Raw genomic sequence first — 18,403 nt, 5'->3', positions numbered from 1 at the left:
ACCGCTGCGGCCCGGGTTCGATCCCAGTCAGGGAACCAACCCCAGCGACTCTCAGTGCCGGTCCCAACCCCGGATAAATGGGGAGGGTTGCATTAGGAAGGGCATCCAGCGTAAAAACATGTGCCAAATCAAATATTCGGATGGTCCGCTGTGGTAACCGCTAATGGGAGAAGCTGAAAGAAAGTTTTTTACTGTAGAAAGGTCACAGTGAGGTTTTCAATAGATATTATACATAAAAAACCTATTTATCTATTATGATAGGTGTAAAGTAGTTTACATACCTTTATATTAACTTTACATACTTTTCATACTCAACCTTTGCACATTGTTATAAAAAATATAAACCTTGATATAAAAATGATAAGCCTTAATGTAAACCTAAAACATAATAGAGTTTATATACATTTGTTAATAAATCTGTTGCAATATACACCATAATTAAGATGTTCACAGATTAAGCTTTATAAAATTACTACTGGGTGGCTGAGTTGATTTGTATGTGTGTAATTTTCCACCACAAAAGCTGTGTTCTGTGATTACTACAATAACCGCAATGAATGCACATGGCACTACAGTCCTTGTCATACACCATGCTACAAAACCTGCCTCAACCCTGGTGGCATCTGTACCAACCCTATACCTCACATGGAGGGTAAGTCCAAATCTGATTGTTTTGCTCTCTCTCTTTTTGTCTGTATTATTTGCTTTTTAAACAGTAATGCTCAGTAACAATTCCAATATTAATCCTGAACAGTAGAGTGGACAGTAGAGAAGTAAATGTATTTCGTTGAAATGTATTTGGGGAGACTTTTACTTTAACTTTCCTACATTTAAATGTCAAATATCGTACTCTTTATTCAACTATGTTTAGCAAAATCAATCGTTCTTTATTATTTATAAGTGGATAAAAACGTAATTGTCAAACACGCAGCAATCCACCAATCAGGGTCGAGCACGCGCTCTGTTTTTAACTTGTTTTGATTGGAGCTTGGTGGTCTCTACGTATCGCCAACATACAGTTCAGCGTCAGTTCAACAGCAAGCAGAACATTTTGAGAGGAATAAATGATGGAAGAAACTCCTGACTCGAACTCGCCACAACACCCGTGGCCTCATTTGCATGATTTCTTTTAACTAATTGAAAAGAAAAATGAGTCCTATATTTTTAAGTGCTTTCTCTGCCTGCCTCGACCCTGTAAGATTTCTTCTTACAAGAATTCTCCTTAAATACTTTTTTATTTTTATTTAATTGAAAGTTTAAAGGGAGCACTTTTACTTTTATTGCTGTAATATTTTACCTAAAATATCTCTACTTTAACTGAAGCACATGGTTTGTGTACTTCAACGACCACTGATGCTGAAATTTGTTTTTTTCCCCAGTTCTAACTAACTAACTAACTTCTTCTAAGAGAAGACGAATAACATGATTCTTTAGCAAAAAATTGTTTGTGTTAAAGCAAGGAAAGAGCAGTGTGTCAAACACTATGCTGAATGTCTTTCCTTTTCTACAGGATGCTATCCCAAATGTCCAGTTGACAAGCCTATTTACGATGAGAAGAATGAGGTTTGCGTTGAAAAATGTAACGGATGCTACATCAATGGAACAGAGTATAACCCTGGGGACAAAATACCAACTAAAATACCATGCCATTCATGGTATGACTGATCATTACCATTTATTTCTGAATTAGAATTCAATCATACCCACATCTTCAAAAAAACAAACATCCTTGTATTTTATTTTTTTCAGTTTCTGTAATACAAATGGAAAAGAAGAATGCGTTCCCAAACCTGGTAAGCACATATGGCAAAATATATATGGCCCTATCTTTGATTGTCAGTCAGGTTTTTGAGTTCAGCCAACATTTTAGCAGAAGTGGCAAGTAGGGGAATAATATCCTTTGAATCCATTTTTAGCAAAATAAATAAATAAATAAATAAATAATTTTATATATATATATATATATATATATATATATATATATATATATATATATATATATATATATATATACCGTATGTACACATACGGTATATACTCACTTTAATGGATTTCATTATACACAAATATAAATATTTAAATATATGTGTACTATGGAATACAAGTACAGTACAGTGAACTACGGATTTTTTTCCCCCCACATACGCTAGATTGTTTGACACCTCGGGTCAGAGGGTAGGGTTAGTCTTTATATATACAGTCAGAAGTTGGAATTAATATCCTTCTGGTCAGTAGCCTAGAGCTTTATCTACTCAGCCAAGACTGCCCCTTGGTCACTACTGCTGGATTTATGCTACTTGAACTCACTTAACTTTGGAATACTGAATAAATCAAATGTAAATGTATCTCCGCATTTCACAACTGATGCCTAACCTCAAACCTATTTTATTACTGAATGCAAATTAAATGAAATTTTGCTGTGCCAATTATCAGAGTGAGGTGTGTATAGTACCTGATTGCATGCACCAAAGCCAAGAAAAATTTGTTAAAATGCTGCACAAAATAGTCTCTGTTCATCCAAGGAGATAGGACACTTACTTATACAGTGCATTGTTTAAATGAGATCGTTTATTAAGTTCACTCATATTATCAATGGTAATACGTAATAAAACCACTCTGTTTTTTAAAGGGTGCTGCTTTTACAATGGAAAAGAATATAATGACCATGATGTCATATACAATGTAACGGACAACATGGGAATGTGCTACTATGCTATATGCATAAATAGCACTGTCATCAATGGAAGCCATCCCTGCCCAGAAACCACCACATTACCACCAACTATGTCAACATCAGCCTCATCTACATCCACACAAATCAGTACAACACATATAACTGAGCCAACATCTACAACTGGAAGAACTACCATAACAACAACTACTCCAGTATCAACTTCCACAGGTACTACAGTCATGGAATCTACTACAACTCCATGTATAGTATGTGAATGGACTGACTGGATCAATGTGTATGACCCAGTAAAAGGAGGTGGGGATGATTTAGAAACATATGAAAATATCAAGAATGGTGGAATCAAGATATGCGAACATCCAATAGATATTGAGTGCAGAAGTGTACAGAATCCTCATATGTCACTGGAGGAGTTTGTACAAAGTACAGGCCAAGTTGTGCATTGCAATGTTTCATTGGGTTTAGAGTGTGAAAAGATGGAACAGACATTTCGCCCCTACAAATGTTTTGATTATGAAATTAGAGTACGCTGTTGTAGAGAATGTGATTCAACTACACCTCCAATTCCAAGTACAACAGTTGAAACTGAGCCGACAACTACAACTGGTACAACTACCGAAGCAACAACTACTACAGTAGTGCCAACAACTACAACTACAATTTCAAGTACAACAGTTGAAACTGAGCCAACTTCTACAACTGGTACAACTACCGAAGCAACATCTACTACAGTGGTGCCAACAACTACAACTCCAATTTCAAGTACAACAGTTGAAATTAAACCAACATCTACAACTGGTACAACTACCGAAGCAACAACTACAACTACAATTCCAAGTACAACAGTTAAAACTGAGCCAACATCTACATCTGGTACAACTACCGAAGCAACAACTACTACAGTGGTGCCAACAACTACAACTCCAATTCCAAGTACAACAGTTGAAACTGAGCCAACATCTACAACTGGTACAACTACCAAAGCAACAACTACTACAGTGGTGCCAACAACTACAACTCCAATTCCAAGTACAACAGTTGAAACTGAGCCAACGTCTACAACTGGTACAACTACCAAAGCAACAACTACTACAGTGGTGCCAACAACTACAACTCCAATTCCAAGTACAACACATATAACTGAGCCAACATCTACAACTGGAAGAACTAGCATAGCAACAACTACTACAGTGGTGCCAACAACTACACCTCCAATTCCAAGTACAACAGTTAAAACTGAGCCAACTTCTACAACTGGTACAACTACCAAAGCAACAACTACTACAGTGGGGCCAACAACTACACCTCCAATTCCAAGTACAACAGTTGAAAGTAGCACAACATCCAAAACTGGACCAACATCTACCACTAAAACAACCACCAAATCAACAACTACTACAGTAGTGCCAACAACTACAACTCCTATACCAAGTACAACAGGTAAAACTGAGCCAACTTCTACAACTGGTACAACTACAAGCAACAACTACTACAGTGGTGCCAACAACTACAACTGGTACAACTACCAAGCAACAACTACAACTCAATTCCAAGTACAACAGTTAAAACTGAGCCAACGTCTACAACTGGTACAACTACAAGCAACAACTACTACAGTAGTGCCAACAACTACAACTGGTACAACTACAAGCAACAACTACAACTCCTATACCAAGTACAACAGTTAAAACTGAGCCAACATCTACAACTGGTACAACTACAAGCAACAACTACTACACTGGTGCCAACAACTACACCTCCAATTCCAAGTACAACAGTTGAAACTGAGCCAACATCTACAACTGGAAGAACTACCATAACAACAACTACTACAGTGGGGCCAACAACTACAACTCCAATTCCAAGTACAACAGTTGAAACTGAGCCAACATCTACAACTGGTACAACTACCAAAGCAACAACTACTACACTGGTGCCAACAACTACAACTCCAATTTCAAGTACAACAGTTGAAACTGAGCCAACGTCTACAACTGGTACAACTACCAAAGCAACAACTACTACAGTGGTGCCAACAACTACAACTCAATTCCAAGTACAACACATATAACTGAGCCAACATCTACAACTGGAAGAACTAGCATAGCAACAACTACTCCAATAGTGCCAACAACTACACCTCCAATTCCAAGTACAACAGGTAAAACTGAGCCAACCACAACTCCAATTGAAAGTAGTACAACAACTGAAACTAAGCCAACATCTACCACTAAAACAACAAAAGCAACAAGTTCTCCATTGGAAAGTACAACAAATACTACAGTAGTGCCAAAAACTACAACTCCTATACCAAGTACAACAGTTGAAAGTAGCACAACATCCAAAACTGGACCAACATCTACCACTAAAACAACCACCAAATCAACAACTACTACAGTAGTGCCAACAACTACAACTCCGATACCAAGTACATTTACCAAAGTAACAACTACACCAGTGGTGACAACAGAAACAAATGTACCAATTATTACAAGGACAACAGCTAAAATAACAGGTGTCCCTCAAGTAAATAACACAACTCCAGTAGTTCCAACATCTACAACTGGACAAACTACTATAATTGAAATTGATACGGTATCAACAACGCAACAAACACTGACTCCACCTCCATCAAAAACAACAACTGAAACTGAGTCAACAACTACCACTGGAACAACCACTAAAGCAACAACTACTACAGTGGGGCCAACAACTACAACTCCAATTCCAAGTACAACAGTTGAAACTGAGCCAACATCTACAACTGGTACAACTACCAAAGCAACAACTACTACACTGGTGCCAACAACTACAACTCCAATTCCAAGTACAACAGTTGAAACTGAGCCAACGTCTACAACTGGTACAACTACCAAAGCAACAACTACTACAGTGGTGCCAACAACTACAACTCCAATTCCAAGTACAACACATATAACTGAGCCAACATCTACAACTGGAAGAACTAGCATAGCAACAACTACTCCAGTATCAACTACCACAGGTACTACAGTCATGGAATCTACTTCAACTCCATGTGTTATATGTGAATGGACTGACTGGATCAATGTGTATGACCCAGTAAAAGGAGGTGGAGATGATTTTGAAACATATGAAAATATCAAGAATGGTGGAATCAACATATGCAAACATCCAATAGATATCGAGTGCAGAAGTGTACAGAATCCTCATCTGTCATTGGAGGAATTTGTACAAAGTACAGGCCAAGTTGTGCAGTGCAATGTTTCACTAGGTTTAGAGTGTGACAAGAGGAACAGACATTTCGCCCCTACAAATGTTTTGATTATGAAATTAGAGTACTCTGTTGTAGAGAATGTGGTTCAACTCCACCTCCAATTCCAAGTACAACAGTTGAAACTGAGCCGACAACTACAACTGGTACAACTACAAGCAACAACTACTACAGTGGGGCCAACAACTACAACTCCAATTCCAAGTACAACAGTTGAAACTGAGCCAACATCTACAACTGGTACAACTACAAGCAACAACTACTACAATAGTGCCAACAACTACAACTGGTACAACTACAAGCAACAACTACTACACTGGTGCCAACAACTACAACTCCGATACCAAGTACAACATTTGAAAGTGGCACAACACCTGAAACTGGGCCAACATCAACCACTGGAACAACCACCAAATCAACAACTACTACAGTGGTGCCAACAACTACAACTCAATTCCAAGTACAACACATATAACTGAGCCAACATCTACAACTGGAAGAACTAGCATAGCAACAACTACTCCAGTATCAACTACCACAGGTACTACAGTCATGGAATCTACTTCAACTCCATGTGTTATATGTGAATGGACTGACTGGATCAATGTGTATGACCCAGTAAAAGGAGGTGGAGATGATTTTGAAACATATGAAAATATCAAGAATGGTGGAATCAACATATGCAAACATCCAATAGATATCGAGTGCAGAAGTGTACAGAATCCTCATCTGTCATTGGAGGAATTTGTACAAAGTACAGGCCAAGTTGTGCAGTGCAATGTTTCACTAGGTTTAGAGTGTGACAAGAGGGAACAGACATTTCGCCCCTACAAATGTTTTGATTATGAAATTAGAGTACTCTGTTGTAGAGAATGTGGTTCAACTCCACCTCCAATTCCAAGTACAACAGTTGAAACTGAGCCGACAACTACAACTGGTACAACTACCGAAGCAACAACTACTACAATAGTGCCAACAACTACACCTCCAATTCCAAGTACAACAGGTAAAACTGAGCCAACCACAACTCCAATTGAAAGTAGTACAACAACTGAAACTAAGCCAACATCTACCACTGAAACAACAAAAGCAACAAGTTCTCCATTGGAAAGTACAACAAATACTACAGTAGTGCCAACAACTACAACTCCTATACCAAGTACAACAGTTGAAAGTAGCACAACACCCAAAACTGGACCAACATCTACCACTGAAACAACCACCAAATCAACAACTACTACAGTAGTGCCAACAACTACAACTCCGATACCAAGTACATTTACCAAAGTAACAACTACTCCAGTGGTGACAACAGAAACAAATGTACCAATTATTACAGGGACAACAGCTAAAATAACAGGTGTCCCTCAAGTAAGTGAAACAAACACTTCTCCAGTAGTTCCAACATCTACAACTGGACAAACTACTATAATTGAAATTGATACGGTATCAACAACGCAACAAACACTGACTCCACCTCCATCAAAAACAACAACTGAAACTGAGTCAACAACTACCACTGGAACAACCACTAAAGCAACAACTACTAAAGAAGTACCAACAACTACATCTCCTATACCAAGTACAACAATTGAAAGTAGCACAACACCTGAAACTAGGCCAACATCTACCACTGGAACAACTACCAAATCAACAACTACTACAGTAGTGCCAACAACTACAACTCCTATACCAAGTACAACAGTTGAAAGTAGCACAACACCTGAAACTGGGCCAACATCAACCACTGGAACAACCACCAAATCAACAACTACTACAGTAGTACCAACAACTACAACTCCATACCAAGTACAACAGTTGAAAGTAGCACAACAAATGAAACTGGGCCAACATCTACCACTGGAACAACCACCAAATCAACAACTACTACAGTATCACCAACAACTACAACTCCTATACCAAGTACAACAGTTGAAAGTAGCACAACACCTGAAACTGGGCCAACATCTACCACTGGAACAACCACCAAATTAACAACTACTACAGTAGTGCCAACAACTACAACTCTATACCAAGTACAACACTTGAAAGTAGCACAACACCTCAAACTGGGTCAACATCTACCACTGAACAACCACCAAATCAACAACTACTACAGTAGTACCAACAACTACAACTCCTATACCAAGTACAACACTTGAAAGTAGCACAACACCTGAAACTGGGCCAACATCTACCACTGGAACAACCACCAAATCAACAACTACTACAGTAGTACCAACAACTACAACTCCATACCAAGTACAACAGTTGAAAGTAGCACAACAAATGAAACTGGGCCAACATCTACCACTGGAACAACCACCAAATCAACAACTACTACAGTATCACCAACAACTACAACTCCTATACCAAGTACAACAGTTGAAAGTAGCACAACACCTGAAACTGGGCCAACATCTACCACTGGAACAACCACCAAATTAACAACTACTACAGTAGTGCCAACAACTACAACTTCTATACCAAGTACAACACTTGAAAGTAGCACAACACCTCAAACTGGGTCAACATCTACCACTGAACAACCACCAAATCAACAACTACTACAGTAGTACCAACAACTACAACTCCTATACCAAGTACAACACTTGAAAGTAGCACAACACCTGAAACTGGGCCAACATCTACCACTGGAACAACCACCAAGTCAACATCTACAACTCCTATACCAAGTACAACAGTTGAAAGTAGCAAAACACCTGAAACTGGGCCAACATCTACCACTGGAACAACCACCAAATCAACAACTACTACAGTAGCCAACAACTACAACTCCTATACCAAGTACAACACTTGAAAGTAGCACAACACCTGAAGCTGGGCCAACATCTACCACTGGAACAACCACCAAGTCAACATCTACAACTCCTATACCAAGTACAACAGTTGAAAGTAGCAAAACACCTGAAACTGGGCCAACATCTACCATTGGAACAACCACCAAATCAACAACTACTACAGTAGTGCCAACAACTACAACTCCTATACCAAGTACAACACTTGAAAGTAGCACAACACCTGAAGCTGGGCCAACATCTACCACTGGAACAACCACCAAATCAACAACTACTACAGTAGTACCAACAACTACAACTCCTATACCAAGTACAACAGTTGAAAGTAGCACAACAAATGAAACTGGGCCAACATCTACCACTGGAACAACCACCAAATCAACAACTACTACAGTATCACCAACAACTACAACTCCTGTACCAAGTACAACAGTTGAAAGTAGCACAACACCTGAAACTGGGCCAACATCTACCACTGGAACAACCACCAAATTAACAACTACTACAATAGTGCCAACAACTACAACTCCTATACCAAGTACAACACTTGAAAGTAGCACAACACCTGAAACTGGGTCAACATCTACCACTGGAACAACCACCAAATCAACAACTACTACAGTAGTGCCAACAACTACAACTCCTATACCAAGTACAACACTTGAAAGTAGCACAACACCTGAAGCTGGGCCAACATCTACCACTGGAACAACCACCAAGCCAACAACTACAACTCCTATACCAAGTACAACAGTTGAAAGTAGCACAACACCTGAAACTGGGCCAACATCTACCACTGGAACAACCACCAAATCAACAACTACAGTAGTGCCAACAACTACAACTCCTATACCAAGTACAACAGTTGAAAGTAGCACAACACCTGAAACTGGGCCAACATCTACCACTGGAACAACCACCAAATCAACAACTACTACAGTAGTGCCAACAACTACAACTCCTATACCAAGTACAACAGTTGAAAGTAGCACAACACCTGAAACTGGGCCAACATCTTCCACTGGAACAACTACCAAACCAACAACTACTACAGTAGTGCCAACAACTACAACTCCTATACCAAGTACAACACTTGAAAGTAGCACAACACCTGAAACTGGGCCAACATCTTCCACTGGAATAACTACCAAATCAACAACTACTACAGTAGTACTTACAACTACAACTACTATACTAAGTACAACAGTTGAAAGTAGCACAACACCTGAAACTGGGCCAACATCTACCACTGGAACAACTACCAAATCAACAACTACCACAGTAGTGCCAAAAACTACAACTACTATACCAAGTACAACAGTCGAAAGTAGCACAACACCTGAAGCTGGGCCAACATCTACCACTGGAACAACCACCAAATCAACAACTACTACAGTAGTGCCAACAACTACAACTCCTATACCAAGTACAACAGTTGAAAGTAGCACAACACCTGAAACTGGGCCAACATCTACCGCTGGAACAACTACCAAATCAACAACTACTACAGTAGTGCCAACAACGACAACTCCTATACCAAGTACAACAATTGAAAGTAGCACAACACCTGAAGCTGGGCCAACATCTACCACTGGAACAACCACCAAGCCAACAACTACAACTCCTATAACAAGTACAACAGTTGAAAGTAGCACAACACCTGAAACTGGGACAACATCTACCACTGGAAGAACTTCCAAATCAACAACTACTACAGTAGTGCCAACAACTACAACTCCAATACCAAGTACAACAGTTGAAAGTCGCACAACACCTACGGTATCAACAACGCAACAAACACCGACTCCACCTTCAGGAAGTACAACAACTGAAACTGAGTCAACAACTACCACTGGAACAACCACCAAACCAACAACTACTCCATTCGTTACAACACCGACCCCATCTACTGAAAGTTCAACAACAGAGTGTTTCTGCATAATAAATGGAAAGCAATATAAACCAGGTAAGTTATTTCCCTACTTATTCAGGTATTTTTCAGTATGTACCTTTAAAGGTCAAGCAAAAATGTCTCGACTTTTTAACAGCATTATGTGACACAATATGTCATGGCATTTACCTCTTTTTTTTCTTTATTGCTTTTTATCTTTACAGGAGAAAAAATATTTGAAAATTTTGACCTTGGCTCAGGTATATGTTTGACCATGATTTGTTCTAATAGTTGTGTAATATTTAACACAACAACAATATGTCCTACAACACCACCACCACCACCACCTCCAGAAAAGAATTGCACCGAATGGGGAGTATCTGTACGTATTACCCAGTAGCACACATACAGAATGCAGTGCAGGATAGAACATTTTCAACTGATCTTTTTTTTACCATAAATAAAAGAAGACGTACTATTTGAAATTTGGAAAATGTGTCAGACTTGCCAGAGATTTCATCAATAGAAAAATGTTCAGCTTGCTCTGTATCTTTTACTAACTGTAATGGCACTAGATATGAATTGGGAAATAAAAGCAGAATGTAATTCAATTTGATCAAATATTATTCGACTGATCAAATTTATTCGATTATACGGTCTGGATTATAGCTTGAACTTGAAAGCATTACTGATTTAATGTGTATATTATTTAGACTATGTTAACATTAGACATTCATCCTTATAGTCTACGTTAACATTCAACTGAGAACAGCAATTACATTTATAATATTCTGAAAATACTCACATTTCCGTGCCGTAAAACTATGTTGTACACTATACTGATGCAGAGACCAGGATAAAAATGTAATTTTTTCTGCTGATAGGAAAATCAGACGTTCGAACTCTGTAACTGCACAATAGCCAGGTGCATTGAAAACAATACTATTGAGATCCTCCCATACGAATGTCCACCTCTTCAAAACATCACTTGTTCAAATGGAAAAACACCCATCTTGACGTCTGATGAATATCACTGCTGCCATCAACGTGTTTGTGACTGTGAGTAAAAGCGCCCATTTAAAGTCCAAACAAATGAATAATACACATTAATGAATTATTTAGACTTGTTTTATATGTTTTTTTCCAAATACGCAAATCTTTAAAAAATTGTGACTAAAAAAGGCCAATGCTGAAGCGCTTTTGTACAATAAAAAAGGAAATCATTAGAATAAAAATGAATTGAATTATAATATTTTCTCCATATTCTCCAGGTTTTTGTGAAGGCTGGGGTGATCCTCACTATAGAACATTTGATGGACTGTTCTATAGTTATCAAGGAGAATGCACGTATGTTTTAATGGAAGAAATCTCTGCTAAGCACAATTTAAAAATTTACATCGATAATGTCAATTGCGACCCGGTTGAAGCTGTGTCCTGCCCGAGAGCTATCATTGTGTCCTACAATGGTCTGGTGTTCACGCTGAAAAACCACAACCTTATTGGAGCTGCGAAGCTAGAGGTGAGATTTAACACTGAAACATCACCAATGTGTATTATTAATGTTCTTGCAGCTTGGATTAAATTGGGTTTGCTAAAACAATAACTGCTTAACTGTTGTCCATTTATCCTCTTTTTATCAATGCAGGCTTTACTTGGGCGGACTACTCTGAAATTACCATTTGAGAAAAGGGGTGTGAGGGTGGTGAGCTCAGGATTGAATTTGATCCTGGAGATTTCACGTCTGAACGTTGTGGTGATGTTTGGAGTCACTGGTTTTAGCGTTAACTTGCCATTCCATCATTTTGGAAACAACACTCAAGGACACTGTGGTATGGAAAAAAAATACACACAACTATTTTGTTATATGTGCAAGGCCATTGTGAAGTCATGAGGCATTAAAACATTTCATTAGGAATACAAAAAAATGAAACTAAAGCCAAAACCAAATCACCAAACAAATCAATAGCTATTCATGATTATTTTATTTTACTGTTAATCTTCATATCAAATCATTACATACTGTTTAAAGAACAACGTCCAAATCTTGTACTTTTAATTCTCTCAGGTACCTGCAACAACAACCAGGCTGATGACTGCATGCTACCAGGAGGAAAGCTTGTAAAAGACTGTGCAGTAATGGCAAACCATTGGCAAGCTAAGGACCTGTTCAACCTTGAATGCAAACCGCCACCAGTGGTTCCAGAAACAGCTGTACCAACAAAACCTCCTTGTCCAATCAACACAGTGTGTGAGCTTATGAAAAGCGAGTAAGTATTACATCCGTTATCATCTTTGAAATTTTCACTCTCAGTGAACAGTGACTTGATTTTGTAAAAATCACATTGGAATGTTGGATTCATAAAAGATTTTATGACATCAAATACATATTAGGGCTGTCAATCGAGTAAAATATTTAATTTGATCGTCATGAGTTAATTAATCGCAACCTAATCACACATTTTTATCTGTTCTAAATGCACCTTAAGTTCATACTTTTCAATTTTCAATGGCCATGGATAAATATGGATGCTTTATGCAAATGTATGTTTATTATTGGTGAAACCAAACTCAACATAAAGCATGAAGACAAAATATTTTTGGAAATGTTTTAAAGTAATTATGGTGTTTTAAATTGCGTAAATCATCAGGACACCAAACGGAACTCTTGATATGTATAACACAATTGTATAGTTTCATTCATTTGAACTAGGAGACTCAAACTTCTCTAGCATGACAATGTCCCTGCGCACCACGAGAGCTCCATGAACACATGATTTACATGGCTTAGAGTGAAAGATCATGAATGATCTACTATAGAGCTCTGACCTCAACCCTATTAAACACCTTTGGGGTGAATTGCAAATAATTGCAACTAAATGCACTCCATGTCTCCTCCACATACATCAGTCTCCGACTTTACTAACACCCTTTAGCTGAATGGAGGTTAACAGCAATATAAGGCCTAAATGTGTAATGGGAAGCTCTAAAAGCACATATAAATCTTATAGTCAGGTGTTCAAAAACTTAGTCTAACTCTAGTCTAACATGCTAGCAGTCAGTCACTTTTTATATATCTCACCACTTTTTCCCCAGTTTGTTTAAGAAATGTCATGCCCACCTCTCCCCTGAAAACTACATCACTGGCTGCCAGTTTGACAGTTGTCATATGAGCAACCCAGCTGTAGTCTGCACCAGCCTTCAGACCTACGCAATCGCTTGCTCACAACTTGGTATCTGCATCAACTGGAGGAACCACACTGATCAATGCAGTAAGCCACCTTTGGAACATTTTCACAGTACAAATCCTCCCAACCATACAAGAACATAGTGACAGGAAACAAATACAAGAACAATCATGTTCACTTGTATACCATGTTCATGGATAATTGCACTTGTGGCTGGAGAATGAGCAGTTTGTTTTTAACAACACTGTATGTTAATTCCCCAGCTGTGACCTGTCCACCAGACAAAGTATACCAACCTTGCGGACCTGCCGACCCCCCGACCTGCAAGGACAGGTGTGCATTTGTCTAATTAATCACTAAGTCTAATCACTACATAATAATGTGCTTCAACCACAACCTACTATCCAATTTTAATGGTTCCAATTGAGGTAGAAATCATTGTGTAGTAAAAGTGACTGGTTTGCATATTTAGTACCCAAATGAGTATAAAATCACTAAAGCATATATATATATTTTATTATTTCTATTATAAGGCCTGAAGACCATTTCCTGAATGTGACTACTGAGGGTTGTTTCTGTCCTGATGGCATGCACCTCTTTAGTAAAGAGTCAGGGGTGTGCGTTAAAAAGTGTGGTAAGTGATTAGCATGCTTTATAACTCGATCTACTGGGATCCAGAAAGACAGATTTCAGGAGAACATGAAATTAACCATGGATGCCTTTATCAGAACACTCAAATCCAAATATCAAATAAGATTAAGTATGTTCTAAGAAAAGCTCTGTTATAACAAATCTAAAACTCTTGCCAGAGAGTTTGCTACAGGTATATATTGATACTCGGCAGAATTATTGCTAATTAGGATGCGGCGCTCTCACCGCTGCGGCCCGGGTTCGATCCCCAGTCAGGGAACCAGCCCCAGCCATTAGGGTTGCACAAGCCAGTGCACTTTTAGTGCCGGTCCCAAGCCCGTATAAATGGGGAGGGTTGCGTAAGGAAGGGCATCCAGCGTAAAAACGTGCCAAATCAAACATGCGGATGATCCGCTGTGGCGACCCCTAATGGGAGAAGCCGAAAGAAAGTTTTTCTTTGTAGGAGCTGCTGGACCACCTGCTACAAAATAGTCCCATTGATCATTGTCTACTACTGTATTGCAAACTGTGCATATAGAGGGTCCATGTTTTATTGAGATGATGTTGATGAACAACAATTTTGTTAAATGTTAAAAAACTTTTAATTTAACTGTAATTTAACAGAGTATACAAATGTGCATCAGATATTACAATATAGTTCTTACAAATCAGTACTTTTACTTTTTAAAAAGGTAGAAATACTTTCGCTTGAGTCAAATCTAAACCAAAGAAGTACAGGGATAAAGTACACCATCCAATAAATGGTGCATTTTGTGGATTCCCCAAGGAAGGGCTTCATTTGTACAACCTTCTCAAATAGTTTTATGTTATAGTGGCGGCATCTAATGATTAATTTTGTAACTTGAAACAGAATTGTTAGTTTAAACTAATTAATTACACTGAATAAACAACATAATAATACTCTCCAAACACAACCTCCTCCCTAAGTTTCACTTTTCTTTTCACTTTTAGAGACAAAACAAATGTTTAAGACTGGTGTCCACCAAATTAATTCAATTAATAATAATATCCACAATAATAATAATAATAATAATAATAATAATAATAATAATAATAAAAGTTTGATGTGCTTCTGTTTTTGTAGGATGCTTGGACCCCTCAGGTGAAGGACGAGAGGTAATTTCTGGTCAACCTTTTTAAAAAATTTTATTCAATAGGATATTTATGTAAAGATATTTCTATATAACTTTCATACAAATTCAAAATGATGTCTTGCACATAATCAACAACCAAATAATTCCATGGCATCATCTCTAAGTTTGGAGAAGAGTTCCAGTACGGTTGTCAGGTCTGCGTCTGTGACGAGGTGTCTGAGTCCGTCATCTGTAAACCAAAGCAGTGCAATACCAACCAAGTGATTTGCAACGAACCGGGAATGATTGTGGTCAACGTCACAGATCCGACAGATTCCTGTTGCACTATTCTTACCTGCCGTAAGACAGTTTTTGCTTTATTATGTTTTTTTTATGATTTTGGAGAATACAATTCATTATACGTGGACATGATTCACAAAGGAAACATTAGCTCTGCTTTTTTTAAAGTTTTGTTGAATTCTAATGATGGTTTGGTGTAAATTTCATGTTTTACTTGACTCCATGTTTTTCTTGCGCTTGTTTCAGACTGTGACAGCAGCACCTGTCCCAGCGTGAACGATCAGTGTCCAATCGGATACATTCCTGTTCTGAAAGTGCCTGAAGGGAAATGCTGCCCTGAATTCACATGTGGTATTAAAGCTAATAACAAATATCAATATTATTCTGAGTGATTTATTATAATCTCATAAATGCATTCCAGTATTTGTTTACAATGGCATGGTTTGATTTTTACAGAGCCAAAGAAAGTTTGTGTCCATAAAGGACTGGAATATGAGGTATACTAACTGCTTTGCTATAATGTTACACGCAAATGTGTGCTGCATGATTTCGAAGTTAGAAGAACCATGTACTGTATAAAAAAATACAATTGTTAAACTCTCCATTCCAGCCTGGTACTTCAATCCCGGTAGTTGATTGCCAGGAGTGTACGTGCACCTGGACTGTGGATTCGAAAACACAACTCTACAAAGTCCAGTGTGGATTCGTGACTTGCAATGAGATATGTGAACCAGTAAGTGTTGGTTAACCTTTTCCACAGGTCATATAACAGTTTAAACAAATGTGTTACTTCATTGATAAACTACCCATGTACATTTTGTAACCTCAGTTAGCTACAGAACACTAGGTCCCCTGGTGGTCTAGTGGTTAGGATGCGGCGCTCTCACCGCTGCGGTCCGGGTTCGATCCCCGGTCAGGGAACCAACCCCTGCCACTCTTAGTGCTAGTCCCAAGCCAGGATAAATGGAGAGGGTTGCGTTAGGAAAGACATCCAGTGTAAAAACATGTGCAAAATCAAACATGTGGATGATCCACTGTGGTGACCCCTAATGGGAGAAGCCCATACAGAACAATATCTGTTTGAGGAAACACAGAAAATGGGTTTTTTACTTTTACATATACACTGATCAGGCATAACTTTATGGCAACTGATCAGGGATAACATTACGACCACCTACTATTTTGTGGGTCCCTCTTTTGCTGCTAAACTCGTTCATTAACAGCATTAACTTCTTCAGCATTTTGAGATACAGTAGCTTTTCTGTTGGATTGGACCACACGGGCATCATTGAGCCTTGGCTGTCTGATTGCTCACGTGCTGCCTAATATATCCATCCCACTAACAGGTGCCATGATATATATAGGACTTCGTTTCAGGCATTTATGGTCCTCTGGTGGTCTAGTGGTTAGGATGTGGCACTCTCACCCCTGCGGCCCGGGTTGGATCCCCGGTCAGGGAACCAACCCCAGCCATTAGGGTTGCACAAGCCTTAGTGCCGGTCCCAAGCCGGGATAAATGGGGAGGGTTGTGTTAGGAAGGGCATCCAGCGTAAAAACATGTGCCATCAAACATGCAGATGGACCGCTGTGGCGACCCCTAATGGGAGAAGCCGAAAGAAAGTTTATGTTAAAGGATAATTAGCATGAGGTTTTAAGTTTGAATCTTAAGCCCTATAGCAAAGGCCTGAGGGGAATTTCTTGCTCACGCAAAATAACTAATTCTCAAGAGGATTGTATTATGCCTTGATTGAAAGTGACACCGAGTTAAAGCAGCTTCAGTATGTATAAATATACAAACTGAACGTACATCATACATTTGCAATTTAATTTATCTCTCAATCCTTGTGCTTGCTACACATTTGCCAGGTCTAATATTGACCTCATCTGGTAAACACATAATTACTGTATTAAAAAAAATTGCTTCCATAGTTAGTAACAACAACATATTGTTTGTGTTTACTATCCCTGTGATCACTTCCATGGTGTTCCCCACCTTATGAGTTCCCTTAGTACAGAAAAAGCAGCATAGAAAATCAATGGATGGAGGTCAGGGATTGAATCCTGCCTCCATTTTGTGTATGTGGAGTGTTCATGTTCATCAGGTACTCTGGTTTCTCTTTCCAGTCCAAAGAAATTGATCTGCATGAGTTCCCTAGGGTATACTTCACAGTGACCCCATGTAGGAAAAGCGGAATAGAAAATGGATAGACGGATGAGTTTGGTATCTTGTTTTTAAAAACTAAAGAGAAATTTTTTTCGATGAAAAATGAATGATGACTAGAATTTGGCAGTGCATAAATAAAGATACGAATAAGATTATAAGAATAGTATAGTCATATTAAATTAATGTTCCAATATTAAGAACAGTTCCCAAAAAGTGTATGTAGCTGACACATATTAGCAAATGTTTCTCTCTGTCTCAGGGATACACGTATGTCGAATCAAACACCGAATGCTGTGGAAAATGCGTAAAGACCAAATGCATCCTCAACCACAATGGGACACTACACACATTGAAGGTAATGATTAGACAACAATT

At 38.6% G+C, this 18,403-nt stretch overlaps 2 protein-coding genes across 2 annotated transcripts in view; both read left to right on the top strand.

Moving 5' to 3' along the window:
* Window positions 1-18,403, top strand: part of LOC124392608 (mucin-2-like) — a 30,971-nt gene that overhangs the window by 10,426 nt on the left and 2,142 nt on the right. The window contains 20 exon segments of the mRNA XM_046859756.1: window positions 524-652; window positions 1,511-1,655; window positions 1,750-1,793; window positions 2,630-4,208; window positions 4,295-4,748; window positions 8,729-10,730; window positions 10,880-11,037; window positions 11,540-11,714; window positions 11,927-12,174; window positions 12,301-12,484; window positions 12,721-12,922; window positions 13,749-13,924; window positions 14,104-14,173; window positions 14,374-14,474; window positions 15,576-15,607; window positions 15,750-15,924; window positions 16,111-16,215; window positions 16,321-16,361; window positions 16,475-16,597; window positions 18,288-18,383. Of these exon segments, the coding sequence (XP_046715712.1) occupies window positions 524-652; window positions 1,511-1,655; window positions 1,750-1,793; window positions 2,630-4,208; window positions 4,295-4,748; window positions 8,729-10,730; window positions 10,880-11,037; window positions 11,540-11,714; window positions 11,927-12,174; window positions 12,301-12,484; window positions 12,721-12,922; window positions 13,749-13,924; window positions 14,104-14,173; window positions 14,374-14,474; window positions 15,576-15,607; window positions 15,750-15,924; window positions 16,111-16,215; window positions 16,321-16,361; window positions 16,475-16,597; window positions 18,288-18,383 (6,239 nt within the window).
* LOC124392952 (mucin-2-like) lies at window positions 4,746-8,741 on the top strand. Its single transcript, XM_046860259.1, has 2 exons — window positions 4,746-4,775; window positions 6,433-8,741. The coding sequence occupies exon 2, from the start codon at window positions 6,498-6,500 to the stop codon at window positions 7,938-7,940; it is 1,443 nt and encodes a 480-aa protein (XP_046716215.1). The 5' UTR covers window positions 4,746-4,775; window positions 6,433-6,497; the 3' UTR covers window positions 7,941-8,741.

Source organism: Silurus meridionalis, chromosome 10 (genome assembly GCF_014805685.1).
Source record: "Silurus meridionalis isolate SWU-2019-XX chromosome 10, ASM1480568v1, whole genome shotgun sequence".
Taxonomy (NCBI): domain Eukaryota; kingdom Metazoa; phylum Chordata; class Actinopteri; order Siluriformes; family Siluridae; genus Silurus; species Silurus meridionalis.
This window is presented reverse-complemented; position numbering and strand designations above follow the sequence as displayed.